The sequence below is a fragment of the Schistocerca serialis genome, chromosome 2, assembly GCF_023864345.2.
Source record: "Schistocerca serialis cubense isolate TAMUIC-IGC-003099 chromosome 2, iqSchSeri2.2, whole genome shotgun sequence".
Taxonomy (NCBI): Eukaryota; Metazoa; Arthropoda; class Insecta; order Orthoptera; family Acrididae; genus Schistocerca; species Schistocerca serialis.
The window spans coordinates 921,938,242-921,956,338 of NC_064639.1; the positions used below are offsets into that span (position 1 = coordinate 921,938,242).

The 18,097-nt window shown below is 45.9% G+C and overlaps 1 protein-coding gene across 1 annotated transcript in view; it reads left to right on the top strand.

Annotated features, from left to right (window-relative positions):
* LOC126456520 (photoreceptor-specific nuclear receptor) overlaps window positions 1-18,097 on the top strand; it is a 94,831-nt gene that overhangs the window by 16,409 nt on the left and 60,325 nt on the right. The window contains exon 2 of the mRNA XM_050092269.1: window positions 6,895-6,990. Coding sequence (XP_049948226.1) covers window positions 6,895-6,990 — 96 coding nt within the window. The remainder of the gene's footprint in view (window positions 1-6,894; window positions 6,991-18,097) is intronic.

Below are 18,097 nucleotides of genomic sequence, written 5' to 3' on the forward strand. Positions count from 1 at the left end.
GCACGGTACATCCAAACCGTCATCGAACCCATCGTTCTACCATTCCTAGACCGGCAAGGGAACTTGCTGTTCCAACAGGACAATGCACGTCCGCATGTATCCCGTGCCACCCAACGTGCTCTAGAAGGTGTAAGTCAACTACCCTGGCCAGCAAGATCTCCGGATCTGTCCCCCATTGAGCATGTTTGGGACTGGATGAAGCGTCGTCTCACGCGGTCTGCACGTCCAGCACGAACGCTGGTCCAACTGAGGCGCCAGGTGGAAATGGCATGGCAAGCCGTTCCACAGGACTACATCCAGCATCTCTACGATCGTCTCCATGGGAGAATAGCAGCCTGCATTGCTGCGAAAGGTGGATATACACTGTACTAGTGCCGACATTGTGCATGCTCTGTTGCCTGTGTCTATGTGCCTGTGGTTCTGTCAGTGTGATCATGTGATGTATCTGACCCCAGAAATGTGTCAATAAAGTTTCCCCTTCCTGGGACAATGAATTCACGGTGTTCTTATTTCAATTTCCAGGAGTGTAGGATGGCCAGCGGCAGCCGCTTACCCCACTTGCACTTGGAGCCTCTTCAACTAGTATATCATCGTTCGTGCTTAGTACAGCTAGTCTCATCCCACTTTATATTGTGATAGCTGTAATATGTTTCTTGCAGCATTAATTGTAATGAGTCTTCGTTCGCTTGGAGAAATACAATTTGAGTAGCCCACCTCTCCTTACTATTGTGTACAAAGTCATACACAACAAGTTCATTAACTTTCTTAGGTTTAAAAATGATAATAATAATAATAACACCTGATGTCTCTTTGCCTGGATACGCCTGAATGATTCTTAAAAGTGAAACACCAGCTGTGGGACAAATGTGTTTATAGATACTACTCTAAATTGTAATTATATGAAATACACGTTAAATAAACCAAACTATTTTATTCAGAATAGCTAAAGTCATGTTACCCACAAAACAAATACTTTTCTTAACGAAACGTACTTTTACACTTTAGTTAAACATGTACTCAAATTGTTTACCATCAAGTGTAAGACATGTATGAAATCGCTGTTCGAAAGTGAACTGGGCAACCGTCTTGTTCGGCTCACATTCATTGTCGCTTATTCAATAGTACGTCATGTAGAAGAACAGGGAGAACGTTCGCAAGAAACTGCATAATTATTTCTATTTAATAATAATGCGGCCAATTGCCTGCCGCGACGGAAAACGAAGGGCAGGATAGACACCCCTATATCGCCGAACCGTTTCAACAGCATTTCTCGAAATTCGCCTCATTAAAGTAGCACGTCTAACTTCTCATCGGTGCACATGTGAGCATTCCAAGAATGTTGAAGCAGAAATGACCTGAAGATAGACGACACTGTCGAACCCTCCTAGTTCTGCAGTACAGACAAGTAAACACTTGAATGGCTATATACAACGACGTAGCCCGGCATGAGACAGTTTACAAGGCAATAGTTGATTCTGTCCGACTTGCCTTCGATTTCAGAATATTTCTCGGATTATTTTGAGAAGAGCTTCAGCTTCAAAATTAACATGCATTATATCAGTTTACTCGTCTTTTCAAGCGTTTTCGGATTCCGTTTAAAAGTATACAATTACACCTAAAAAAATCATACTTGCTAGATTAACTCGATCTTTACAAGAATTAAAACTCTTTATCATACACCAGAGTACGTACCCCTTAACGTAATATCATTTGTAGAACACCTGGTTTCTACGTCTGGAACCGTGCGAAATAAAAGGGGTGTTACGTCTTAAGTGACTCGCCCTGGATACTGTATACAGGGGAAGCGCTAAAACATCATTCTCAAAATCCCAACGCCTACGAGTGTGTGTTGAGAGATAGTGACAGACGGTCACTGAAGAGGATTGTGCGGTGAAATAAGAGGATGACAGTTGCAGAAGTCACTGCAGAATTGAATTCCACACGATCCCGAAACCTGCAGCATTCAAACGACACCAAGGAAGTTCTATAAGTTGAATTTCAGGACAAGCTGGAATTCCAAAACCACACAAGAGTGATGCAAATCACCCGTAGCAGGAAACCGTGGTGTCGAATCCATAAAACCTACATTATGGAGCATTGGAGGAAAGTCATTTCATCGGATAAGTCTTGTTTCACACTGTTTCCAATTTCTGGTCGAGTTTACATCTAGTGAACGCCGTCAAAAGCCTATGATGCATACTGCTTGCTGCCGAGAGCGAAACGTGGCGGGGGTTCAGTGTTAATTGGACAGCCATATCATGGTGTTCCGTGGGCCCCATGGTTACTGTGCAAAGTCGCTTTACAGCCAAGGATTATGTGACCATCTTGGCTGATAAGGTCCATCCCATGGCACATTAGATTTTGCTCCTCAATGGTGATGGTGTGATCCAATACGACACCTCTCGACGCCCACGATAGGTTTTGTCAGGACGAGGATGAATTGTCGCATCTTCCCTGTCCACCACAGTCATCAGATCTCAATACTGCATTATTGGGTTCAAAATGGTTCAAATGGCTCTGAGCACTATGGGACTTAACATCTGAGGTCATCAGTCCCCTAGAACTTAGAGCTACTTAAACCTAACTAACCTAAGGACATCATACACATCCATGCACGAGGCAGGATTCGAACCTGCGATCGTAGCGGTCGCTCGGTTCCAGACTGAAGCGCCTAGAACCGCTCGGCCACTGCGGCCGGCCATTATTTGGCCTTTGTGGTCTAGTTTGGTGGGTAGTTGTGTGACTGCTATGCACCTACATCGTCTTTACCTCAACTTGCCAGTACTTATCCATTCCGATGTGACAGGAAGTTGTTTTGAATGGTAACAGTTTTCCTACACCGTATTAGGCATGATAATGTGATGTGCTTTTGTTGTTTCCATATTTTTCTCTGTCCCTGTACTACTCTTAAATGCATGGGTGACCAATTCGGGGCTCGCGACGAATATTTTTGCTAGGGTAAGTGGGACCCTTACCCTGGCGGATGTTGTGTGATTTTACACGATGCCTCTGTAATTAGGACAGAATGCTGACTTCGCTCGACAGGAAGTTTTCATTCCAGTGGCACACAGATTGCAACACGAAAAAGTTATGCACCCATTAGATATGGTCAGATGTCAAAAAAAATTTGTACACTTCGGAGCGTATGTAAAAGAAAGCGATTCTCAGTGACAGGTAGAACGACGACCAGAGTTCGTAAGTACTTACATGTATATGGTGTCTGTGTCCGAAAGAACAGACACCATATCCATGTAAGTATATAGATCTGGCAATTCCGGCCATGACCTTCTTCTTCTGTGCGGATGCACACGTATTACCTGAACTCTTACGGGACTTGGTAAAAATGTCTTCCACGAGTAATGAGTGTGTTGGGTAGGGACACTACGAATGTAGTTTCTGGACGTATAAGGTGAGAACGTGGATCTCGCGGGAGGCGTACGCTTGATAGTCCCTGCAGTCGCATTATCCTCTGTGCCCTCGGTGGCTCAGGTGTATAGAGCGTCTGCCGTGTAAGCAGGAGAACACTGTTCGAGTCCCAGTCGGGGCACACATTTTCACCTGTCCCTGTTGATATATATCAACGCCCGTCAGCAGCTGAAGGTATTAATATATAATTCTAATTTCGTTAGAGTTCGTAAGTGTTGTCTGTGTTTAGCGTTGTTACCAGGCCTGTTGGAAGATATATGGGGCATGAATAGTGTCAGATCTTGAATGATTACTGTAAAGGATACGGAGATGCCCCGCACTCGTGTCAGACAGCGAAATCAGCACCTGAGGCTTGAAAGGGGCAGCATTGCGAGTCTTTATAAGACCAGCTGGTCGAATCGTGCGATATCCAGATCTGTGAGGCATTCTGATGTGACAGTGTCCCGATCTTCGAATGGATTGAAACGTGAGGTAGGCACACTCTTCATCAACATTCTTACAGAACACGCCTAACCATCACGGAAAAACATCATCATCCGCTAAGTCACAATGAGAACGAAAATGTCTGTTGAGTGATCGTGACAGACGGTCATTGAACATGACAGTGACGAAAAGTAAGAGGTCATCTGCTCAAAAGTCACTGCAAAGCTGAATGTCTCACTCGTGAACCCTGTCAGTACCAAAACAACAGGTGCTCCATACGCAGGAAATTACAGAGCGAGCTGGGATTCCGAAACCACTCATCATTGAGGCAAACGCTCGTAACAGGAAAACGTACACTACTGGCCATTAAAATTACTACACCACGAAGATGACGTGCTACAGACGCGAAATTTAACCGACAGGAAGAAGATGCTGTGATATGCAAATGATTAGCTTTTCAGAGCATTCACACAAGGTTGGCGCCGGTGGCGACACCTACAACGTGATGACATGAGGAAAGTTTCCAACCGATTTCTCATACACAAACAGCAGTTGACCGGCGTTGCCTGGTGAAACGTTGTTGTGATGCCTCGTGTAAGGAGGAGAAATGCGTACCATCACGTTTCCGTCTTTGCTAAAGGTCGGATTGTAGCCTATCGCGATTGCGGTTTATCGTATCGCGACATTGTTGGTCGCGTTGGTCGAGATCCAATGACTGTTAGCAGAATACGGAATAGCTGGGTTCAGGAGGATAATACGGAATGCCGTGCTGGATCCCAACGGCCTCGTATCACTAGCAGTCGAGATGACAGGAATCTTATCCGCATGGCTGTAACGGATCGTGCAGCCACGTCTCGATCCCTGAGTCAACAGATGGGGACGTTTGCATGACCACAACCATCTACACGAACAGTTCGACGACTTTTGCAGCAGCATGGACTATCAGATGCGAGACCATGGCTGCGGCTACCCTTGACGCTGCATTAGAAACAGGAGCGCCTGCGATGATGTACTCAACGACGAACCTGGGTGCACGAATGGCAAAACGTCATTTTTTTCGGATACATCCAGGTTCTGTTTACAGCATCATGATGGTAGCATCCGTGTTTGGCGACATCGCGGTAAACGCACATTGGAAGCGCGTATTCGTCATCGCCATACTGGCGTATCACCCGGCGTGATATATGGGGTGCCATTGGTTACACGTCTCGGTCACCTCTTGTTCGCATTGACGGCACTTTCAACAGTGAACGTTACATTTCAGATGTGTTAAGACCCGTGGCTCTACCCTTCATTCGATCCCTACGAAACCCTACATTTCAGCAGGATAATGCACGGCCGCATGTTGCTCGTCCTGTACGGGCCTTTTTGGATATAGATAATGTTCGATTGCTGCCCACACCAGCACATTCCCCAGATCTCTCACCAATTGAAAACGTCTGGTCAATGGTGGCCGAGCAACTGGCTCGTCACAATACGCCAGTAACTACTCTTGATGAACTGTGGTATCCTCCATCGAAGCTCTGTTTGACTCAATGGCCAGACGTATCAAGGCCGTTATTACGGCCAGAGGTGGTTGTTCTGGGTACTAATTTCTCAGGATCTATGCACCCAAATTGCGTGAAAATGTAATCACATGTCAGTTCTAGTAAAATATATTTGTCCAATGAATACCCGTTTATCATCTGCATTTCTTCTTGGTGTAGCAATTTTAATGACCAGTAGTGTAGCTATAAAACCTGCACTACTGCGCAATGAAAGAATGTCAGTTGGTGGAATGAGCCTTATTTCACACTGTCTCCAACTTCTGGCAGAGTTCACCTCGCAAGAGGGAAACATGCCGGTGGTTCGGCGATGATTTGAGCAGCAATATTATGGTATTCCATGGGACCCATAGGTACTCCGCAAGGTCTCATTGCCGTCAAGAATAATGTAACCATTACAGTTCATCAGGACCATCCCATGGTACAATGTTTGCTCAGCAGACGTGATGCTGTGTTCCAAGACGACAGGGCCCCTGTACACAAAGCACTCATCGTCCAGGACTGGTTTTATGAGCACAAGGATGAACTGTCGCATCTCACCTGGCTCTCAATATTATTGAGTCTTCGTGGTCTACTTTGGAAAGAAGGGTGCGTTAACGCTATCCTCTTCCGTCATAGTCAACTCAACTTGCCACTATTTGCAGGAAGGAGTACAAGAGTTCCTTGAAAACCATACAGGACCTGTTTTTGTCAACGCCGGGACGACTGGAAGATATTTTGAATGCTAACGGTTTTGCCTCAACGTATTCAGCATGGCAGTGTGCTTTGTTTGTGGTGTTTCCGTATTTTTGCTTCTCCCTCACCCCCACCCCTGCACGTGGCAGGCCGTCTGCCGTAAGGCGGAACTAGAGTGCCTGCCTGCAGTGACCTGCGGGAGACAGCGTGGTGGCGATTGAATCTGGAATCATTAGAGGACAACGAGTTCGACCCTTGTAACTTCGCCGAGCGGTTCTAGGCGCTTCAGTCCGGAACCGCGCGACTGCTACGGTCGAAGGCTCGAATCCTGCCTCGGGCATGGATGTGTGTGATGTCCTTAGGTTTAAGTAGTTCTAAGTTCTATGGGACTGATGACCTCAAATGTTAAGTCCCATAGTGCTCAGAGCCATTTGAACCATTTTGAACCTTGTAACTTCAACTGTTACCGTGTACAGCCATTGTCACTGTTCGTCAGTATCTAGAAGAGAGAAACCTATGTATGGAAGAGAACCCATCCAATTGGCACATTCACATTCAAGAGCTCCGTTACATCTACAACTTCTTAGGTTACCAAAAAGTATTCACGTGTAATGTCTACGCCAGTAACGACTTTTAGTAACTGAAATAAAGAGTAACGGATACTCTGTAACGAGTATGTGTCTCGACAGTACCGAATGCATGATTTACAAAATTTAGTCGTTACATTTGTAGCGCTAGTGGGAACATACTCAGCTAAGTGGAATGTCATGGCAAACAACGAGCAATACTTTCTATCGTTATGATGGGCTGGTGTGTGTTGTTGCAGCGGGCCGCGGAGGCTGCGTGGTGGACAAGGCACGTCGCAACTGGTGCCCACACTGCCGCCTGCAGAAGTGCTTCGCCGTCCGCATGAACACCTCAGGTCAGTACCTGCATCTCGTCTCTGATACCAACGAGCCAGATGGGTAGCCAGCGAGATGTACGCCACGACAGCAGCCAGTCGCCACCACCCACCCTTACAAAAAACATTACGCTCTTCGCAACTTCGACTGAAAGGTGCGCTGGCCTTTGGCGCAGTGGCAGAGCTTTGCATGGTCTTATGGACCTCGATATCTTCTTCATCATGTCGTTGGGATGGCGGGAATCTGTCGCCTTCCAGGGGAACGGCTCCTTGACACCTGTATGCGGGACGGAGACAAGATGGCGGCCGCACCATTATACTCTGGGGAACATTCACGTGGGCATCCATGCGTCCAGTTGAGTTCGTACAAGGCACCATGACGGCTAGAGTATCGTACACTGGTTGCAGACCAAGTGCACCCCTTCATGACGATCATGTTTTCCGACGGCGGTGGTATTTTTCGACAAGATAATGTGCCATGTCAAAACTCCAGGAGTGTGATAGATCGGTTCGAGGAACACAATGGCGAGTTCCAATTGATGTGCAGTACCCCCTTCCAATTCGCCAGATCTGAACCCGATCGAACATATATGGGATGTGACTGAACGTGGCGTCAGAGCTCATTGCCCCCCTCCGCGGAATTTACGGGAATTAGGTGACTCGTGTGTGCTGATGTGGTCCCAGCTCCCTCCAGCGACCTACCAAGGCCTCATGATTCCATGCCCCAACGCGTTGCCGCTGTCATCCGTGGTACAGGTGGACATACCTGCTATTAGGTGATGATGATGAAGTCCCATACTCCTTAACATAGCGTAGGGGAACGATGCGGGAGACCCGCACCGCCGTACTAGGCAATCTCCTAGTGGAGGTGGTTTGCCATTGCCCTCCTCCGACCGTAATGATGAAGACGACACAACAACATCCAGTCAACTCGAGGCAGGTGAAAATCCCTGACCCCGCCGGGAATCGAACCCGGGACTCCGTGTTCGAGAAGCGAGAACGCTACCGCGAGACCACGAGCTGAGGACTGCTATTAGGTAGGTGGTCATAATGTTCTGTCTGACCAGTGCACATACACGAACATTCATCGTGAACCATTCTATCTTCTACGGAAAACCGTATCAAAATTAGTACAGTATCGTTGTTCCTGAAATTAGCCATCAAATACAGACAGAAAAACTCGGCAGGGAACTTCATTTCATATTATGTGCGGGAAATATGTATACATGTATAGACTCGGGTCAATCTTAGCTGTTCTCTGGAGTTGGGGCAGCTGTCTACTTTACCGCTTTTGCCGCCAGACAGCGATTCATCCTTGGCAGACCAGCTTGTACCTGCCATCATTGTCACAAGATGTCACTCCAAACGCCAATTAAATATGGAACAAGTAACAGTACATACTAGTATATTAATTTTCCCGAGGTCTAGGGGGGTCAGACGGCTGGTTGCCCTCTGTAATAAAAAAAACTGAGTGAACGTATCAACGATAAACTTGAACGGTAGTCATGGGACGTCCGCCCTAAACAAGTACAACGAACACGAACAAAATGGGATTAAAAAGAAAAGGGGTTAGCTTCTTTGATTAGTAAACAAAACGTACTCGGTTCCGGGTTCGAAACCCGCCACTGCTTAAATTTTGATTAATAAGACGTCCGGCATAAGAAGTCACCCTCATTCTGCCAACGGCAGGGAGAGACAGAGGTTCAGGGCACTCTCTTGTCCTAGGGGTGGAAAACTACCCCTAAAGGCGGAAGAAACAGCTATGATCAAAGGCATGAGGATGCAGAAGGCAATGGAAACCACTGCATTAAAAACACGTAACGCGCATCCACAGGACATGTGGCCTGTAATTGAAAAACCCCATTCGAATCTCTGGGAGGAGACTGCCAAGGAGGAGATGACCATGAGAAAAAGTTTGAATAATCAATGAAAAGATAATGTTCAACGAGTCGGGGCGTGGAATGTCAAAAGCTTGAACGTGGTATGGGAAACTAGAAAATCTGATAAGGAAATGCAGAGGCTCAATCTAGCTATAGTAGGGTGAGTGAAGTGAAATGGAAAGAAGACAAGGATTTCTGGTCACACGAGTATAGGGTAATACGAACAGCAGCAGAAAATGGTATAACGGGGATAGGATTCTTTATGAATAGGAAGGTAGGACAGAGAGTGTGTTACTGTGAACAGTTCAGTGATAGGGTTGTTCTTATTAGAATCGACAGCAAACCAACACCGACAGCGATAGTTCAGATATACATGCGTCGCAAGCTGAAGATGAAGAGATAGAGAAGTATATGAGAATATTCAAAGAGTAATACAGTATGTAAAGGGAGATGAAAAACTAATAGTCATGGGAGACTGGAATCCAGTTTTAGGGGAAGGAGTAGATGAAAAGGTTACAGGAGAATATCGGCTTGGGACAAGGAATGAGAGAGGAGAAAGACTAAATGTGTTCTGTAATAAATTTCAGCTAGTGATAGCGAATATTCTTTTAAACAATCACAAGAGGAGAAGGTATACTTGGAAAAGGCCGGGTGATACTGGAAGGTTTCAGTTAGATTACATCATCATGGTCAGACAGAGATTCCGAAAACAGATACTGGATTGTAAGGCGTACCCAGGAGCAGATATACTCAGATCACAATATACACTCCTGGAAATTGAAATAAGAACACCGTGAATTCATTGTCCCAGGAAGGGGAAACTTTATTGACACATTCCTGGGGTCAGATACATCACATGATCACACTGACAGAACCACAGGCACATAGACACAGGCAACAGAGCATGCACAATGTCGACACTAGTACAGTGTATATCCACCTTTCGCAGCAATGCAGGCTGCTATTCTCCCATGGAGACGATCGTAGAGATGCTGGATGTAGTCCTGTGGAACGGCTTGCCATGCCATTTCCACCTGGCGCCTCAGTTGGACCAGCATTCGTGCTGGACGTGCAGACCGCGTGAGACGACGCTTCATCCAGTCCCAAACATGCTCAATGGGGGACAGATCCGGAGATCTTGCTGGCCAGGGTAGTTGACTTACACCTTCTAGAGCACGTTGGGTGGCACGGGATACATGCGGACGTGCATTGTCCTGTTGGAACAGCAAGTTCCCTTGCCGGTCTAGGAATGGTAGAACGATGGGTTCGATGACGGTTTGGATGTACCGTGCACTATTCAGTGTCCCCTCGACGATCACCAGTGGTGTACGGCCAGTGTAGGAGATCGCTCCCCACACCATGATGCCGGGTGTTGGCCCTGTGTGCCTCGGTCGTATGCAGTCCTGATTGTGGCGCTCACCTGCACGGCGCCAAACACGCATACGACCATCATTGGCACCAAGGCAGAAGCGACTCTCATCGCTGAAGACGACACGTCTCCATTCGTCCCTCCATTCACGCCTGTCGCGACACCACTGGAGGCGGGCTGCACGATGTTGGGGCGTGAGCGGAAGACGGCCTAACGGTGTGCGGGACCGTAGCCCAGCTTCATGGAGACGGTTGCGAATGGTCCTCGCCGATACCCCAGGAGCAACAGTGTCCCTAATTTGCTGGGAAGTGGCGGTGCGGTCCCCTACGGCACTGCGTAGGATCCTACGGTCTTGGCGTGCATCCGTGCGTCGCTGCGGTCCGGTCCCAGGTCGACGGGCACGTGCACCTTCCGCCGACCACTGGCGACAACATCGATGTACTGTGGAGACCTCACGCCCCACGTGTTGAGCAATTCGGCGGTACGTCCACACGGCCTCCCGCATGCCCACTATACGCCCTCGCTCAAAGTCCGTCAACTGCACATACGGTTCACGTCCACGCTGTCGCGGCATGCTACCAGTGTTAAAGACTGCGATGGAGCTCCGTATGCCACGGCAAACTGGCTGACACTGACAGCGGCGGTGCACAAATGCTGCGCAGCTAGCGCCATTCGACGGCCAACACAGCGGTTCCTGGTGTGTCCGCTGTACCGTGCGTGTGATCATTGCTTGTACAGCCCTCTCGCAGTGTCCGGAGCAAGTATGGTGGGTCTGACACACCGGTGTCAATGTGTTCTTTTTTCCATTTCCAGGAGTGTAGTAGTGATGAAGAGTAGGCTGAAGTTCAAGACATTAGTCAGGAAGAATCAATACGCAAAGAAGTGGGATACGGAAGTACTAAGGAATGACGAAATACGTTTGAAGTTCTCCAACGCTATAGATACAGCAATAAGGAATAGCTCAGTAGGCCGTACAGTTGAAGAGAAAAGGACATCTCTAGAAAGGGCCATCACAGAAGTTGTAAAGAAAAGCATAGGTACAAAGAAGGTAATCGCGAAGAAACCATGGGTAACAGATGAAATATTTAAGCTGATCGATGAAAGGAAGAAGTACAAAAATATTCAGGGAAATTCAGGAATACAGAAATACAAGTCGCTGAGGAATGAAATAAACAGGAAGCACAGGAAAGCTAAGACAAAGTGGCTATATGAAAAATGTGAAGAAATCGAAAAAGAATGACAGGCTCAGCATACAGGAAAGCAAAAACAACCTTCGGTGACGTCAAAAGCAAGGTTGATAACATTAAGAGTCCAACGGGAATTCCACTGTTAAATGCAGAGGAGAAAGAGAGAGAGAGAGAGAGAGAGAGAGAGAGAGAGAGTGGGTAGGTGGAAAGAATACACTGAGAGTCCCTATGAGGAGGAAGATTTGTCTGATGTGATAGAGAAGTCGATCAGGAGTTGATTTAGAAAAGATAGGGGATCCAGTATTACAATCAGAATTTAAAAGAGCTTTGGAGGACTTTAGATCCAATAAGGCAGAAGGGGTAGATAACATTCCATCATAATTTCTAAAATCATTGGGAGAAGTGGCAACAAAACGACTATTCACATTGGTGTGTAGAATGTATACCATCTGCCTTTCGGAAAAATATCATCCACACAATTCAGAAGATTGCAAGAGCTGACAAGTTCGAGAATTATCGCACAATCAGCTTAACAGCTCTTGCACCCAAGTTGCTGACAAGAATAATATACATAAGAGTGGAAAGGAAAATTGAGTATGTGCTAGACGACGATCAGTTTGACTTTAGAAAGGTAAAGGCACAAGAGAGGTAATTCTGACGTTTCGGTCGATGATGGAAGCAAGACTAAAGAAAAATCAAGAGACGTTCATAGCATTTGTCGACCTGGAAAAAGCATTCGATAGTATAAAATGAAGAAGATGTTCTAAGTTTTGAGAAAAATAGGAGTAAACTGTAGGGAGAGACGTGTAATATGCAACATGTACAAGAGCCAAGAGGGAATAATAAGAGTGGACGAACAAGAACGAAGTGCTCGGATTAAAAAGGGTAGAGTGGGGTGTAGCCTTTCGCCCCTACTGTTCAATCTGTACATCGAAGAAGCAATGATAGAAATAAAAGGAATATTCTGGAGTGGAATTAAAATTCAAGGTGAAAGGATACCAATGATACGATTGACTGATGAAATTGCTATCCTGAGGGAAAATGAAGAAGAATTACATGATCTGCTGAATGGAATGATGTATTCAATGAGTACAGAATACAGACTGAGAATAAATCTGAGAAAGACGAAAGTAATGAGAAGTAGCAGAAATGAGAACAACGAAAAACTTAACACCTGGATTGCTGGTCACGAAGTAGATGAAGTTAAGGAATTATGCTTCCCAGGAAGTAAAATAACCAATGACGGACGGAGGAAGGACATCAAAAGCAGACTAGCAATGGCAAAAAGGGCATTTATGGCCAAGAGAAGTCTACTAGTATGAAACATAGGCCTTAATTTGAGGGAGACATTTCTGAGAATGTACGTCTGGAGGACAGCATTGTATGGTAGTGAAACATGGACTGTGGGAAAACCGGAGCAGAAGAGAATCGAAGCATTTGAGATGAGTGCTGCAGATGAATGATGAAAATTAGGTGGAGGGATAAGGTAAGGAATAAGGAGGTTCTGCGTAGAATCGGAGAGGAAAGGAGTATGTGAAAAACACTGATAAGGAGATGGGACAGGACTATAGGACACCTGTTAAGACATCAGGGAATGACTTCCTTGGTACTAGATGGAGTTGCACAGGGCAAAAACTGTAGAGCAAGACAGAGACTGGAAAACAGCCACCAAATAATTGAGGACGGAGGTTGCAAGTGCTACTCTGAGGTGAAGATTTTGGCACAATAGAGAAATTTGTGGCGTGCCGCATCAAATCAGTCAGAAGACTGATGACCAAAAAGCCTCGTATATTACACGCCCGTGTTGACTGGGTGTTGTGTGCTGTCCTTAGGTTAGTTAGGTTTAATTAGTTCTAAGTTCTAGGGGACTGATGACCACAGCTGTTAAGTCCCATAGTGCTCAGAGCAATATTACACGCCCACCAATTACCATAATTATGAATTACATACACAAAACTTTCTAGTCAATCAGACTATCTATTAATGAAAACTATCAAAATCTCTACAGCAGTTCCTGAGATTGTCTTTTACGTAAAGATAGAAAAATGCTGAGGGGGACTTTAATTTACAATATGTGTAGATATAGAGCAAACTCCAAATTATCTGTATGAACGCGACCAAGAGACTTCACGGATTGCTGAAACGCACGCATGATCCAAAATACACTCCTGGAAATTGAAATAAGAACACCGTGAATTCATTGTCCCAGGAAGGGGAAACTTTGTTGACACATTCCTGGGGTCAGATACATCACATGATCACACTGACAGAACCACAGGCACATAGACACAGGCAACAGAGCATGCACAATGTCGGCACTAGTACAGTGTATATCCACCTTTCGCAGCAATGCAGGCTGCTATTCTCCCAAGGAGACGATCGTAGAGATGCTGGATGTAGTCCTGTGGAACGGCTTGCCATGCCATTTCCACCTGGCGCCTCAGTTGGACCAGCGTTCGTGCTGGACGTGCAGACCGCGTGAGACGACACTTCATCCAGTCCCAAACATGCTCAATGGGGTACAGATCCGGAGATCTTGCTGGCCAGGGTAGTTGACGTACACCTTCTAGAGCACGTTGGGTGGCACGGGATACATGCGGACGTGCATTGTCCTGTTGGAACAGCAAGTTCCCTTGCTGGTCTAGGAATGGTAGAACGATGGGTTCCATGACGGTTTGGATGTACCGTGCACAATTCAGTGTCCCCTCGACGATCACCAGTGGTGTACGGCCAGTGTAGGAGATCGCTCCCCACACCATGATGCCGGGTGTTGGCCCTGTGTGCGTCGGTCGAATGCAGTCCTGATTGTGGCGCTCACCTGCACGGCGCCAAACACGCATACGACCATCATTGGCACCAAGGCAGAAGCGACTCTCATCGCTGAAGACGACACGTCTCCATTCGTCCCTCCATTCACGCCTGTCGCGACACCACTGGAGGCGGGCTGCACGATGTTGGGGCGTGAGCGGAAGACGGCCTAACGGTGTGCGGGACCGTAGCCCAGCTTCATGGAGACGGTTGCGAATGGTCCCTCGCCGATACCCCAGGAGCAACAGTGTCCCTAATTTGCTGGGAAGTGGCGGTGCGGTCCCCTACGGCACTGCGTAGGATCCTACGGTCTTGGCGTGCATCCGTGCGTCGCTGCGGTCCGGTCCCAGGTCGACGGGCACGTGCACCTTCCGCCGACCACTGGCGACAACATCGATGTACTGTGGAGACCTCACGCCCCACGTGTTGAGCAATTCGGCGGTACGTCCACCCAGCCTCCCGCATGCCCACTATACGCCCTCGCTCAAAGTCCGTCAACTGCACATACGGTTCACGTCCACGCTGTCGCGGCATGCTACCAGTGTTAAAGACTGCGATGGAGCTCCGTATGCCACGGCAAACTGGCTGACACTGACGGCGGCGGTGCACAAATGCTGCGCAGCTAGCGCCATTCGACCGCCAACACCGCGGTTCCTGGTGTGTCCGCTGTGCCGTGCGTGTGATCATTGCTTGTACAGCCCTCTCGCAGTTTCAGGAGCAAGTATGGTGGGTCTGACACACCGGTGTCAATGTGTTCTTTTTTCCATTTCCAGGAGTGTACATATGTTTTTACTGGCGTATGGTGTTTAGCGTTTTTACAAAATAGGCTTGAAAGCCCATTGAATTTCTCACGCGTCACCCGCCGAAAACTGATGTTATTATTTACTTCCGGTTTACATTCGGGAAGCGACGTCAAATTTCTATAAGTTTTATTCAGTTTTTTACGGACGACGGTTTTCTTTTTCCTGTGCATCAAAGCATCGACATAGTGAAACGAATTGTGTCCTGCATTCTCTAACAACAGATTAGCTCATTTAGTTCCTAAATTGCCTCGTTTCGTTCACTTCCTCTATCGAGCGCACTTTATTCGCTACACCCGCTTCACACAGATGCTCAAATCCAAATTCACAGGTATCGCCAATTAGCCACTCGCGGATGTTTTTATTTCTATTTCTGAAATGTATCGGAGGTTTTTGATGGAAACAGTCAGTTGGATCCGCCTATTTGAAGTTCCTCTTCTCCTTCTTTCGCCGCAGCAAGTCCGAGTCAGTGACTGAAATGTCGCTAAGCCTCTGGCAACAGAAAAACTGCCGTGTGTGTTGAAAGTCTGGTTTACGTCGAAGGGAACACAGGCGAACAAGCATTAACGAACGAGAATTGACACTGGTTAAGCGCTACCCGAGAGCACAATCGATCGTATTCGTTTCCCATTCGCTGCTGTTCACTCGTGTTCCCCTGGTAATCTGTCTTTAAGTGCACCATCGACGATAGTTCGCTTTATATTACCTTCGACGTTAACAGGACAGGAACGTTCCGCCTACTCTGGTGCCTACTTTTATTGTTGACATGTGTTGCGTGAGCGATGCGGCGGACAGAAGAGAATGTAATGTTGTTGATACAAGAATATAGATGTCATAGATTCTTCTTGGACCCAAGAGATGCACAGTACAAATGTTGAAGGAAAGAAATATGATTGATAGAACATTGCTAGGACACTCAAACGTCCCAATGGGGCGAAACTGAGCGGATAAGCACAAGTTTTGTTTTTCTTTTTACTAAAAGGGGAGATGCACAATAATTATCGTTGAAAGTAAACTTGTACGCGAATGCGAGGATATTCAATGTTTATCTTACAAACTTTCAGGGATGATGGAGAAGAGTAACTGTAGTTATTTGGAGTAAGATCCAGAAACGACGGAACCTAAAGTTAGAAGCGAAAATCGTCCCGATACTTCTGACAGTGGAACCATTCTACTGCGAGCTCTTTGCTTTTCATACGAGGGTTGTAACTTTAACTGTGGCAAATATTTATTTACAGCTCATCAAAATAGGTAGGTGTTTCAAAGTTTTACTGACCTTCAAAGCAGTCACCAGCATTGTGTATAACCTGTTGCCAGCGATGTGGAAATAGTAGGATATTCTTAGCAGTGCCAGTTGTGTTGACAGTTCGAGCGGCGCGGTCTATTGCCCGATCAATTTGTAGCAGTTCTGAAGTGAATAACGTGAAGTGTTTCCTTCAGTTTAAAAATCGAGTTGAACTCACGAGGGCTTAAGTCAGGGGAGTGCAGTAAGTGGTATACCGCTTAGCAGCCCCATCAGTCAAACAAATCAGTAACCGCTTGCACTGTACGTGCTTGAGCATTCTCTTGCAAAAAGATGGTCAGGTCCTGCAGAAAGTGTCACCACTTCTGTCTCTAAGCTGGTCGTAGGCTGTGTTCCAAAAATGAACAGCATCCAACCAGTGTTCACTACAATCGTTTTCTCTAGAGAAAACGGAGGAGAATAACAGCTAAAGAGCACAGCCTGTGAATGTTGCATTCTTTTTTGCCGTAATAATCGGCTCACTGGATACAGCATTATAAACATTACACAATTAGAGCCACAATACAAAACTTTGATATACTGAGAGGATTATTTCAGGCAGGGTAATTCAGCTGCCCCCACAGCTGTCGTTTTAGGCAATGTTATTTCTGTCCTTCGCGAGATTTTCATGTTCTCCCGCTTGCTACGCGCAAAGAAAAAACGAACGGAAACTTTTTTGTAGGAAGTTTCGTGTAGTTACATTTTTTATTGGGTTACGTTTACGCTGGAGGCAACAGTTTTGGAGTTATTCAAGAAAAAGCGTACAAAAGTGACCTTCAAACGCACCTAAACCCCCACACTCATCCCCCACCATCAGGATTTCTAGGATGTTATTCGTGGCAGTGTACAAATATGTATGAACACTGGTTTGATGTATTTGCGATTGCTCATTTTCTAAGCAATTGTCTCTATGTTTACCATTTTTTTGGGCCGTGCTTTTCTGTTCCGCCGCAAAGAGCACTATTATTTATAGTTTTTGACCCATTGTGGTTGCAACACCTACAATAGAATCCAACTTGGATGGCAAGCCTAATTTTCGCGAGCGGGATTTGCGCATAGTACCATCATCCGCAATTTCGACTTTATAAGGCTTCGGGCCTAACATCAGTTTAGCTATGGAAATCCATGTTAATGCTCCTACATGTCGGAAAAAATGTTTAGAAACGAGTTCTTTTATCAGCAATATTCATGAATGAAATAATGGAGCTAGGCCTTAAATTAACTACTAGTCAGGTTCAAGAATGTTCGATCACGCTGCGTGGAACAATATCGGAGCGCAACGTTCGAAATGGAACATCAATGCTACGTGTTTCACCATTACAGAAATTCTTTCTTGCGACATCTGTTACTATAATTAAATAAAATTGAACGGTTTTTTTCTATAATTGCTAATAACTTTTAAAGTTGAAATTTCTACCAATAAACCTCAATGTGCAATTTGCTACCGCGATGACAAAAAAAAAAAAAAAAAAAAAAAAAATTCATAAGCTTGCGTTTTGGATCAAGCGGTGTTTGTGATTGGATTCTTTCTTATCTCCACCTGGATTTTCTCTTGTCTGCATTAGTCCGGGTTCAACAATTCCATGTAACAAAAATTTCAGAAGTATTAATACACAGAAGAACATGTGACCGCAGATATTTGAAATCACTAAGATCAACTAATCACTAATTAAACCTAATGACAGATTGAGTTTTATAAAATTTCAGTACTGGGACAGAAGATTATAATTTTTGGACAAAAACTTCATAATATCAATTGAGTAATTTTACCTACACGAAATTTTGTTTATGTAGTTACCTTT